Source organism: Canis lupus, chromosome 33, assembly GCF_048164855.1.
Source record: "Canis lupus baileyi chromosome 33, mCanLup2.hap1, whole genome shotgun sequence".
Lineage (NCBI taxonomy): Eukaryota > Metazoa > Chordata > Mammalia > Carnivora > Canidae > Canis > Canis lupus.
The window spans coordinates 29,275,078-29,288,753 of NC_132870.1; the positions used below are offsets into that span (position 1 = coordinate 29,275,078).

A 13,676-nucleotide genomic window follows, 5' to 3' on the forward strand; every position below is an offset into this window, starting at 1 on the left:
TTAAAAACAAAAATATCAGCTATATGATCTTGACAAAATCTATCTGACAATGTCCTAGGACCCTAGGAATAAAAACATTTACCGGAGGTAGCAAATCACCAACACTCTTCCCAATTTAAAAAAGTTCAAAACACTCAGACTAGTTCACATGTGACTAGGGAAATGCCCTGGGATATTTTTCGTGGTGGAAGACATAATATAAATAAGAGGTAATGATAACAAATAGAATCATTCAAATTGGTTTTTGTTCATTTTGGAGGGTAAATCACCTTTACCCTTACATAGTCTTTCTCGCCAAGAGAGTGCCTCGTACTCCTGAGAAGGGACAACTGAATTTCAATGCAGCTCTGAGTTTCCTGACACATGAGCTGGCATTAGCAGTACAGCTCCGCTAACTTATGAGTAAGTGCTGCAGGAAACACTGTCCCAGCCCTTCCCAAATGTCCCTTCTTTCCAACACCTTCCCCTTTATTTATAATGCAACCAGGGATTTAACTAATGTTGAGTATAATTTTCTTAAATTTGTTTTAAAAATCTATGATCTCCCAATCATTTGTAAAAAGCTCTTTTCTTAATGCATGGGAATTACTAAGGAACTGCCATAAATAAACTCTACAATATGAAACACATACTTTTTTTTGGAAACAATTAATTTGCTAAATATCAAGTAATAAGGAAAAGGCTTCAACCCTTTAGTAAGCTGTTGTCATAGAGTGTACTTTTTCACTGAGGAAGCCAAAGACAAAATATAATAAAAGGACATATCTAAATGTCCATGATACTAATCTGGAAACACCAAACAAAAAGCAGGAATTTCTGAGTGTCAGACTGAAAAACACAGTTTCCATGTCTGCTACTTATACCAAATAAAGTCATAAAATATATGTGATACCATACAATGTCTGGGGAACTCAATAATTTAACATATTTATTCTAAAGCTATATTATTTCATGTACCATACTTCAAACACAACTTTCATCAAACAGTATATATAACCTTACACTGAAACTAGGATTATTAATTTTAGAATGGTCTAATGCACACTAAAGAGTGATTCAAAATCTATGAGAACAAATTAGGAAAAATATACTTGCATTATGTTACTCTCTCAAATGGTTCTAGAATTTAAAGAAAACTCTAAAACTTTTAAGGTTTAAAAAGCAGATCTTAAAGGAGGAACTACTCCTAGGGCAGTAGAACTTTAAGCCTTATCAATTGCCATGTGAAAAATTTTAAGCAATTAAAAAAATGAAAGTTTCTTAATATTTTTAGATGATTTTAAAATATGGAAAACAATGTAAACTAAGATTTAAGCAATTATTTCAAAAGATACATACAAAGTTTATGGAAATAGTATATAGGTCAGAATAGTAATCTGGTTTGTACTATGCAGTGAGAGTTATTGATAGGAAGTGGAAGCAGAAAATATTTTAGAGCAATTATTATAATGAATGAATTACAAAAACAGCTACCTAAATGTTTAATTTATGGGGATGTTAAGACTGTGATAGGATGTTAAGAATAAAATTAAAATGTGAAAGTAGACATTCTGGACTTTAAAAATTCCTATGTGGCACTTACATTTTTTTCAAGGGGCATAGTAGGTTCAATAGTAGAATACAGTCCAGATAGCAATGGCAAACATTAGCAATACCTGTAGCAATGGCAAATGTTAGCAATACCTGTGCCTGTTTTCAATTTAAAAATGCCACCTAAAAAAAAAAAATGCCAATGTGGGGCTTGAACCCATGACTCTGAGATCAAGACCTGAGCTCAGATCAAGAGTCAGATGTCCAACAGACTGAGCCACCCAGGTGCCCCTTGATTTAAAAAAATTAATTGATCAAGATAGCTGGAGAGGATTTAAAGAATAGCGTGATGTTTTTAATTTTCTCTTTTTCCTATTTTCCTTTGATTTTTGTGACTTTCACAATTACAGTTCTATGAAGCTGAGACTGTCAGTGCAGTATTTATTTACCTTTATCCCCGGAAGTCCAGGAAGCCCAGGAAGCCCTGATTCACCCTACATAGGAAAATCACATAGCATTATAGAACAATAGTCACTCATTCACAGTATCTGGAGAAAAATATGGCAAATGATTTGTATTCAGTTCCTAACTGAATACTTGTTGCATATATATATATATATACATATATAAATACTGTCTAATTTTAAGAACTTTGGTGAGATTATACAGTTCAGTCAACTCTTGATTCAGAGATTGGTTGACCACCTTGCAGATTTTTCAGGATTTTCTCTCTTCCTGCCATCTCACTGCTCATTGGCATCTCTACTGGAAAGCAAGTCAGAGAAGTAAAAGGAACTCCTACATTTTATTTTTCCCTAGTAAATGATTTCTTGTGGAAGCTGAAGCTCTTTGCTGAAATGAGGATTATGTATGCATTTGAATAATGCATCCTATTCCAGGGCTCTCTTACCTCAGATAATCAAGAGTTGGCTGTGTGAACAGATGGTCACATCAAAACAATACACATTAAAAGTCTTGCTCACTTAAAAGTATTGTAAGATTTCTTTTCCATTCCTGAATGATGAGAATATAAATGCATAGTTAAGATTATACTTAACTCCAGACTGTATTTCTGACAATTGTTGAGTCTAGGTAACCCTGCTTAACAATTTAGGGCTAATGGTACCATGCGTGCAGCTGTTCCTGAATACAGGTTTGAGATTAAGTGGTACATTTTGTGTGAGCACACTGGAGTCAAGCTAAATCTCATTTTCACAGAATTGTCTACATTGTTTTAAATAAAGTATAGTGAGAAGAGGTTACATTGCTTAGAAAATCTCCTGAATTCCACTAAGAAAACATAAAGGAATTGCCAAAGAAAATGAAAGTCCATCCTGTATTGGACTGAGGTGACTATTATTTGTGGAAACATTTGAGGGTAAAAGGCACACATTGTTTCATAATGGTCAGTCAGTGGGACAGACAACTATATTGAAAGAGGTTAGGACATCACACTAAATAAAAGTGGTAAAGGGAGACATTTCTTTTAATCTAAATGCCTTAACAATCCTCATTCCAAGGAAAATCTACTAAGAACAATCATATATTTTGTTTTTAATTGTATTACTTTCATATCATGAAGAGCCATAATTTGCTTTGGTATTATCAAACAATGACTCCAGATACTGTTTATTAAGCTGTATGGTTAGGCATAGAGGGGACAACAACTTTCCTGATGGTTTAGGGCAGAGGTGCTTCAGGAATGCAAAAGAAAAGCCATGCTGTTTGAAACTATTCAACTGAAATTTTGCACTGTGAACAGTAAGACTAAGATGAGGTTATGCCAGAGAAGAAGGAATGATTATTAAGAATTTGATATTCCATTCACAGAAAACTTGTCCAAGTAGATTAAACTTTCCAAGGAAATGTTACACATTTGATTTTCTTTTTTCTTTCCTCTTTGCCCTTCAATCAATAAGTTTAAGTAGATCCAATAAGTAGGGTGGCATCCATATTTTACTGAAGATTCTCTTTTACTTCAAAAAAAGAAGTTCGAGGCCTTTGAATATACAGTAAATTGTAGTACAATATACAACCAATTAAAAGTAAACCTATTAGTGATAAATTTAGTTTCATATTGTTTTAGGAAAGGCCCCCGAAACTCAGGGCATCCCATTAGAAATGTGTGAAAATATAGCAGTCATAACACTGTTTCCCTGCAGTTCTCACCATACGCCTCCCCCCCACACTATATTAAAAAGGACTCTATGACTACTTTTTAAAAAATATTTATATTTACATGCATTCATAGACACATGCTTATGTTTTCTAACAATAAGAAATATGTATGAGACATCATGGGCTATTTTACAATGTAGATTGAATACTTAGACTTTAGCTTTTAGCTGTTTCCTATATCACATGTGTATGTAGGTAGGTATGTATTTATATTAAAGTATTAAGTGGACTTTTCAAAGGAAACATATTTCAGGAATGCATATTTCATTTTCTTGGATTTTTGTAAATTTGACCTGCTAAATTTGGAAAAATTTATGTTTCCTTAATGTAGTAGTCAACATAATGAAAGATTATAAAATATTTAATGTTAACCTTTGTGGAACATGTCAACATTCTTAGGAAGTCTTTTCTTCCTATATAGATTCCCTGTATTTATGCCATGAAGACTTGTCTTCCAGTAAGACATGGTTTTTGTTGACTTTTCCACTCTCCGCTATGTCTTGGCCCAGAAGTTTCTCTGGGTTGATTCTTGGGCATACACAGCCCAAGGTCAGATCTGGGTCATAATTAAGAATTGGTTTGTTCTTTCATTCAAAGAATACCTGTCCAAGTAGATTAAGCTTTACACATTATATTTCAGGTTCTTTTTTTTTTTCTCTCCCTTTTACCCTCCACTAAAGGAGACCGTTGTTCACTGTCAAAGTTAGGACTCTGCTTTTGCCCCACATCCCTGTTACAGTGCCCTATACTTTTAGATATACTTCAACTGGGAGGATCCCTTCCAATGGAGGATCAAGTATTTTTACCCCTTTAAAATTAAAAAAATATATTTTATAAAAGATGTGGAGAAGTTAGGAAGAAAGAATTATGTGATAAAACATAATACCTAATTTTATAAATCTACACATTTATATTAGGAACATAAAAACATACTCTAAGTCATGTCATCACATACTTTACTGTTGAATCTATCAAAGAAAAAACAACTATGATGAAATCATTCTACATTATGAATGTTGCTCTAAATAACAAATTTTCATACTGGACAACACCAGACAGCAGAAAGCTAATTAATGGGCTTTCGTTCTGTCACAATACTTTCTACATTTCTGGAATGTCCCTCATACATTTCAGCTTAAGTACTGAATCCACAACACAGTTCTTCAATGATGAGGAAAATTCCATGGAAGATCTCTTGAATTGATTCTGTACTCAATCCTGCTTGTCATTTTCTAATCTTAAGTAAGCAGCAAGCATGGGAATACTCTACTTTTAAAGCAATGTTGGGTTAAGTATTGCCAAATCCTGATATTAGACAAAGGAAGTCATAAATATGGTGGGCAAGTGAGATTGCATCAAAGGATAGAATCTGGCCTAAATATTGGTGAAAAAAGATGCTGTTCATTTCAGGGCACGTACTCATTCAGATAGGTTGTGAGCTTTTAATGAATCCACCTCTTCTCTCCATATAATTTAAAGCAGATTTGTAATGAAATACAAAGGAAATCCAATGTTTCTATATGTAAACCTATAAACTTCCAGGAGTGAATCAAAACTGTATTTCTAAATAATCATGATAAGGCAATATTTTATTAAGCAATTGAAAATCATTTTGGATCTTCCACTCTGAAAACAGTGGAACCTATACAGAATTACAGCAGATTTGTTTTGTTTTGTTAAAAAGGCATAATAGTCTTGCAGACATTTCTTTTAGTATACTACAGATTTGGAGAGCAATTTAAATTTAGCCTTTAATTTTTAAAGACTAAGCAACCTAAAATTAGATCATCTGAGAAGATTATTTGCTTTTTCAAAAGAAAGTGGACCATGGATCGCTGATGATACCACTAATTTCAGAGTTCTTACATATAGAATCAGTAGGAAATCTTAGGAATTAAATACCAAAATTTGCAGAATTCTTCTGGGCTCTTTGGAAAAGTCTGAACTTTACCTGAAACTGGGCCCTGATGAATCATTACTCTTTGAGCCTGAGTTTTAAAAGAAAACTCTGTTTTTAAATTAGAGAAATTTTAAAAGAACATGAAAGACCTTCTCAAAAATTACTTTCGTCCTAGGTGTTTAAAACAAAGCAACGATCCTCTCAATGACTTCAAGAGTGTGGGAACACTATTTTACTATGTCTTAAGATTCCAAATTCCTACAATGAGATTGATTCTATCTTTCCATTTACACTGAGGTAGATTCTATGTCTCTAATCATATTCTTTTCTACAACATCAGCTATTGCTAGATAGAGGTAGAGTTATGATCTTAAGAGATTTAACCTAATGTGGAATTCACATTTACTCGCTAGCTACCATACATCTGTTACCTAAAATCTGACGGCACAGGGCACTGATATCCAGATGCTCAAACAATAAACTGCTAACAGTTGTTTCCTGTCTCAGACTCAAATGAGAATATGAATCTAAACATAATCACTGCATATCCTCTAATTTGTCACTGAAGTGAAGCACAAATGATTAAAAAATTCGTGTATGTATCCACAGATTGATTAAAGTGCTTGGCTAGTGTCTCCAATTAAAGCTTAGTTTATTAAAAAATCCGGTGTGTATAACATAATATTCATTGCATAGGTAGATGTGATTCACACAAAAAGTTATCAGTAGGGAAGTATATGAAATGAAAGGAAAAGGAATATAAGAAACTATCATTTGCAATTGAAACAGTTTAGTAAATGCTCACTTCTTCTCATGAATGATAGGAACATGCAGAGTATCTTTAAACATGCAAGCTGTTGGCATTCCAACCTGACTGATCTGTTAGCTTCAAACAGCTGAGTATATGCAGACCGTAGTATACAGAGCATCTTTTTACATGTACAGAGTGTTTCATATTTTGCCATGGTCAGCATCAACCCTTTTAAAATGCAAAACAATCACACTCTGCATGCAAAGCATGAAAACTGCATCATTTTTCAATAATTGTTTTCATATTACACAGAGAATAGTAGATATAAAATGGCAAATATGGGATGGTACAAAGACGACACTAGAAGTATTACCTTTTGTCCTGGACGACCAGATTCTCCAGGTTCCCCCTGGACAAAGAAAACCCAAGATGATAAAAACAATCTTACAATAATTTTCCAAAGTCCTCAGGCCTCTGGACACTTTCACAGAGATGGCCTAGCCTTCCTGGTCATTTCACTTTATTCTATTACTGTATATCTCACCAGAGACAGGAAAATCTTTTTGCTGTGAACATACCTAAAGCTCACATAAAAATCCACATTTCCATAAAAACCAACTGCAGAGAGAAGTCAAGGCAAGGCCTCTTATTTAAGCCTTTATCAGATTTCCAACAGATACTCCCCGTTGTGTTTGGAAGGGGATTATTGCAGAAGAATAGAAACAGTTATAACCATCAGAACTGGTGCAAAAGAAGAGAAAGCAGAGGCTTATAAAATTCAGAACTGTAACTCCTGGGGTACAATCATTCACAAGGTTACAGTTACCTTAATTCCTGCAGCAGATGATCCAGGGTCACCCTAAAACAAAACCCATGAGAGATTATCCCATAAGTTATGAGAATAAAAATCATACAAATGCACAGAAAGCCATTATCAACATGGCACTCAAAAGAGCCCCAATACTACCAGACCTAACCACACTCCATAGGACTATGTCAACATGTCAGTTGTTAAGATGCCAACAATTTCCAAGGTACACAATGCACTTTCTAAAAACATGGGTTTATTTTCAATGCAAAATACTTAAGGACTGTATTCATTGAAGTCAATATAAATACATGAACATGTATCTCTTCCCTTGATATAATGCTAAGACTGTATTCTAAAGTAATAAATTATAATTTAGAGATCTGGGATTTTGGTTTTCTCTATTTCTGGAATGTATTAATGTCACAGGCTCTCAGTTATTGGGAGTTCCTTAACCCTCTTGGTCTTCAGAAAGTCAGGGTTCAACAGATGAAGTCAAAGGGTTAATGATGTCGAGCTGGAAAAAGCCACGTAGCAGGTCAGTTTGTTTTCCTCATGAAGCACTCTCACAGTTACGACCAGCACATTTTCTCTGGCTTTACACTTATTTCATTTTGATGCAGTCACCAGAAAATTACAGGATGATGGATGACTCTTTGGTGGCAGGGACATATGTAAGATCTGGGAGAAAATCATGAGATAGAATCTGCTTTCTTAAAAAGCACTGTACTCCATCGGAATATGACAGAAGGTGACCACATTCCGAAGCAAACATGCTATAAAATCAGCATAGAGGGATTCGTGGAAAATAATATGGAGGTTAAGAATGTTGCTTATTTCTAAAATGAGATCAACAAAGGGCCTAGATTTTCAAGCTCCTTCTAGCCTCTGTCCCATGAACACACTACCAGGCAAAAAGAAAAAAAAGAAGGGAGAAAACTTAACCATTTGAGTCTGTCGAGAAAATAGGAACTGCTACAGGAGGAAGGTACTTATTGGAATTTCCTGAGTTGCCATATTCATGCAAGTGCTCAAGGAACTCCAGGGGTCTGGTCCCTTGTTCTGGATTTAGGAAGCTGCTCATCACTCTCTCTTAGAGACACAGATGAGGTCTCAGGCCTCTGTACATGGAGCATTTGTTCCCCTTGCACAATTCTTCACACCTCTTCCCCACGCTGGAAACTGCTCTCTCCTGAAGTCTCAGCTTACATGGTTTTGCCTCAAAGAACCCTTCACCTACCAACTTCAGATCATGCCCTTACATACACATCCTACTACACAGCACTGAGCTCTGCTCATGCCCTGCATAGTTCACTTCATAATTACGTATTTATCTTTTCTGCCTTATTCATTGTCTGTCCCTTCATCAGACAATCAACCACATGGGGGCAGATTCATTGTCAATTTTTATTCAGTGCCCAGCCCATAGGAGATGCTCGATACCTATATGGCAAGTGAATGAACAAATCTCAAAAAGAATGTTTTAAACAAGTCAGCAGTCAAGGGTCAAAATGAAAAAAATTTTAGGAAGGAAAAAAAGCTTAGGAAGAAGGAAATAATAAATTAGCTTACTGAAGAAACTGATACATATGTGAGCTCTTTTGATGTCTGTAATTGTTATTACCCAAGTTAAAAATTAAAACATTTCAAAACATTAAGCCCCTAAATACTGTCTTATACTGATTTCTCCTTCTCACCAGTAACATTCAATTGAGGTCCAAATGGGGAGTAAAATAAATGCAGCTAATAAAATAACACTTCTCTTTCTACTAAATCAAATCTGAAAGCCATCAACACCAACGAATCAGGTTTGCAATATTTTGCACAATAAGACCTTAATATTCCTAAAAGCAATTTTGACTTTGCTAAGTCCCTTCTCTCATCTCATTTATACCCCATAAATCTCTGATGAGATAGGGTAGATATTACTGTTTTCACTTAATAGATAAGGAAATTGAAGCAACTAGAGAATAAGTGAATTTTGGACTCCCTAAATTCCATTGCCATGTACTTTTTATTAGAATAAGAATTATCGGTTTATTTCATTTTGACAACAGGGCATAAAGGTTGCAATAAACTTGTAAATAAAAGGAAGTTGCTTGTATTAACTGCAGTTTAAAACCTTTTATTTTTAGTGTCCTAATGGAAAGTGGCTGGGTAACCTACCAATGAGAATAAGGACAAGACTTAGTTCTCATAGAAATTGGATGGAGAGTAAAGGACAGTTTCCTGAAAGACTGATTTATTTGTGGAAATTGGAGCAGTTTCATTTGGAAGGACTATGAATGATATTTTAATTCTCTTTTTAAAAACTTAGACTGTGAAATCTCAAAGAATTTTTATAACTTTTAAGTAGCAAGACAACTGCTGAAAGACTGTCATAAGTTAAACATTTTAAAGGATAGCGCTTCAAATAGTGGAAATAAAACAGCCAGTGTTTATAATCCTCATTCCTCCAAAAGTGAAAGTGAATACAGGATTAAAGTAGGAAAAACCCAACTATGTCTTAAGTATACTCTTAGCTTCATAAGTCAGCTGGTCTAGAAACAAGTTTCCGCAGGATGAGACACAAATACTTGGAGAAGACACTTGAGATAAATGAATTTGACTTTTGATCACTCAAATACAGAGAGTTTCCGTTTTTGGTCACGATTATTTTCAAACACAATAGGTAGTAAGTATTTACGTATGTGTTAATAAAGTCTAGGTGGATAAATGAAGTGAACATGGTGACATTTCTATCATTCATTAATTCATTCAATAAATGTTTGAGCACTGATGAAGTGCCAGCATGGTCTGTTTGCAGATATACCCGGTACTGGGTAAGAACAGGGAGCAAGGCAGTTACAATCTCCACCCTTAATCTGTGCTCATCATAGTCACCTGCCAATATATATATATACACAAAATATTACTGATTGAAAGCATGAAAAATATTTTCTTTCTTTCTTTCCATTATTTAAAGAAAAATATGGGCTAGGAAGAGATTCTCATGTTTGGGAAACCTTGTGTCCCTGTATAGACACGCCTAGGTGGCTCAGTGGTTGAGCTTCTGCCTTTGGCTTAGGGCCTGATCCCAGGATCAGGGATCAAGTCCCACATCGGGCTCCTTGCAGGAAGCCTACTTCTCCTTTGGCCTGTGTTTCTGCCTCTCTCTGTGTGTCTCTCATAAATAAATAAAATCTTTATAAAAAAGAAAGAAAAATAAATGCATGTCACAGGACAAAGTTCTACCATTCCGTGAAAATGAAAAACAGTTGTAAGGAAAACAGATTTTTTTTTTAAAGGTTGTCTATTCAATAAATATTTACTATCTTACAACTATGTGCCAGGAACCTGGATTGGTGCTGGGAATAGTTTGACATCATATAGTTTTTTGTTTATTTGTTTTTTCTTTCCCAATGAGCTAGATGTCCAATTAGACAAGAAATTACAATAAACCCTGATGATGGTTATGAAAGGGATTTTAAAGAGTGCTGTAGGAGCAGAGAGTAAGTAACCTAACCAACCTGGAGGTGACTGAAAGGCTGCCCCAGGGAGGGAAATGACTTATAACTTGAGGTCCCAGGGAACTGAAGAATAGAAGGTAGAGGCAGGAGTGGACAGACACAGTATGTTAACCTGAGGTGACCACATGTGCCAAGTTAGAGAAGGCCCCTTGCCGGGGGTGGGGAAGCCCCTGGAGATAGGACTTCACATGTGATTTTAAGAAGAGACGATTTGATGGTAGCTCCAAGTATGGGTGTGGCTTCCAGAAAAGACGAGAGGATGCAAATTAAAGATGCTATGTAGGCATAAACTAAGAATGCAGTGTGCTTACATGAATGGAGACTGAGGGAGCAGAGAAAGTGAAGGCACAGACAGGTCATTCCAAGACAGGGAATGTGAAGCTTCTGAATCAACATACAATGAATTGTGAATAATACAGTGGCATGATCAAGCCATTCAGCTTGCTGCACACACACCTACTTTCAAGTTGGCTGAAAGAGATAACAAATGCGTTTCTACATTTGTCGGTGGGATTAATGCTCCAAAGAGCAGAACCTAACGTTTGCATAGTAACTCCACACATGATTGAAATCATTCTTTGGAGTGTGACTCTCAAGCCTAGAGAGTACTGCAGTTGCTGGCCACGGACGAAACACAGCCTATTGGTTTTTACAGTTCCACAGCATTTCCAGATGACCAGTCTGGAAAGGTTTAGATTGTTTTACCATCCAAAGGCACTGAGTTGGATCAAAAGGAAAAAAAATCCTATTAAAGTGAATCAGTCAATGATGTAATTTACTACATCAATGGCAGAAAAAAAAAGCATATTTTGATTTTACATCTCAAACTTGGTAAATGATGAATGAGTTTCACATACTGAAACCAAAGGCCATGAGAAGAGTATTTTCAACATACTGGAAACAAATTATATGACAGAAGCAGGAAATGTTTAAAAAAACACATCAAAAATTATATTCCAATTACAGCATTCTCAGGATGAATGCTACAGGTCAGATTACATATTATATGTTACAGATTCCTATTTACAATCCCCTGTTTAGGCCCATTGAAGGTTTATAGAAATGATTTCCGTTTTAACTGAACCATTTCTTGTACTTAATTTCAGTTGACTAATAAAAATTTTTGATAAAAAAGAAAACAACCAATCTAGTGGATTTCAATTTCCATGTGGTAAGAAAGCTAACATTTATTGAGAGTTTACTATGTGTGAGTCAGTATGGTAAATGATTTGCATTAATATAAAAAATAAGAACAGTATTCTTTTGAGGCAGACTTGGCCTTTTCAAAGAAAAATGTTGCTTTACTACTGGAAAATTGAATTAAAAAAATGTGTGATTAAAGAAACAATTATTGGCCTACATTCCAAACATGAAACTTTAAAAATCCATCTTCTAAAGCATAAAATTGTCTACAGAAATCCACACAGGTATAGTTCAGACTTTTTTCACTTGAAAAAATGGCTCTCTGTTTAGAAGATTTCCTTTCTTTGAGCAGACTGTCAACTAAGGCCTTCAGACCAACTCCAGCTAGCACCTGTTTTTGTGTGGCCCATGTGCTAAGAATGTTTTTTATATTTTTACATGGTTAAAAAAAATCAAAAGAACAATAATATTTCATGACACATGAAAATTACATGAAATTAAAATTTCAATGTCCAGAAATAAAGTTTTATTGGAACATAGCCATACTAGTGTGTGTACATGTTGTTTACGGTTGCTTTCACACTACAAGAACAGAGTTGAAGAGTTGTCATAGAGAGACCACAAGGCCCAGAAAACCTAAAATATTTATTTTATGGTCCTTTACAGGAACTTTGCTGACTTCTGGTTTTAAGTATAATCAAGAAAGTTAAATATAATATCCAGGTTTATACATCTGGGGTTTAAAATTCTGACTTTGAGAGTGATTGAGGTGTATCATTGGTCTTACTAAATATTAAGAATATTCATGCCATATTTGATTGCAGCATGTTAATTAAATTTGACAAGTATATAAAATGGGTCTATAGGAATGGTTTTCAACTAGAAGTGATTTTGTCCTCCAGGGGCCACTTGGCAATGTCTAGAGATAGGTTTGGTTGTCGCAACTACTAGAATCTAATGGGCACAGGCCAGGAATATTAAACATCCAAGAGCCCCCACAACAAAGAATTATCTGGCCCAATATGTCAATAATGCTGAGGATGGGAAACCCTGGTCTACAAGAGACAGAGGGTCCACTCTAATTTCCAGACTGCTCCTTGAATACAAACACAACTGCTACTTGGTGACATTAATTCATTCCTACCACCCATGCCATATTTATATTAATATTTATAAGAATGAGAAAGATAAATTTCTCTTTATTTTATGGGGATGCTTTTATGACTAACCATTATCCATCTGTACTGTAATAATTTCAAAGTGAAATATTTTTATCCTCAACTCTAAGCTTAAATGAATAAATCTTTTTTTTATTACTCAATTACTTAGCTTGATTTTAATGAAAATCCAACTATTCTGTTTTCATTTTCCTAAAATTTTTCTTAATTCTTTACAGCACAAGTGAAGTGAAATACCCTTCTTATGCCAGAGATGTCTGTGAAGTATGAATCCAAACAAAAGCTATAATGATAGATGGGGAGTGGGTGATGAGAAGATGTAGGAAGATAAGCCACAAGACCACTGTAATATAAATACTAACAATGCTTTAAAAGGTGTGGGGGGGGGGCAATGTAAAGGCTGACAAAGTATCTGGATTTAGTAGATTTCAAGTTAAGGCAAATTTTCAAGATTGCATTAGAGGCTCTAATCAAATGACATTTACTTTCAAACTTTTAAATTTCATCTCAATCCTGTGACTTGTCTCCCCAAACTGGAACAAAAGGAATCACTTTAGAAACTTTATTTTTATATCTCTGAGTATGAAGGGACTCTATATGAATAAATGGTTTTATTTCTTTAAAGCCATATTACTGCAATCCTAGCTACACATTTTCTAGAATTTGTGATATACCATTT

General features: G+C 34.9%; 1 protein-coding gene across 1 annotated transcript in view; it reads right to left on the reverse strand.

Moving 5' to 3' along the window:
* COL25A1 (collagen type XXV alpha 1 chain) overlaps positions 1–13,676 on the reverse strand; it is a 446,466-nt gene that overhangs the window by 69,148 nt on the left and 363,642 nt on the right. The window contains exons 16-18 of the mRNA XM_072810760.1: positions 7,186–7,218; positions 6,733–6,768; positions 1,980–2,024 (exon numbers count right to left, since the gene is read on the reverse strand). Of these exons, the coding sequence (XP_072666861.1) occupies positions 1,980–2,024; positions 6,733–6,768; positions 7,186–7,218 (114 nt within the window). The remainder of the gene's footprint in view (positions 1–1,979; positions 2,025–6,732; positions 6,769–7,185; positions 7,219–13,676) is intronic.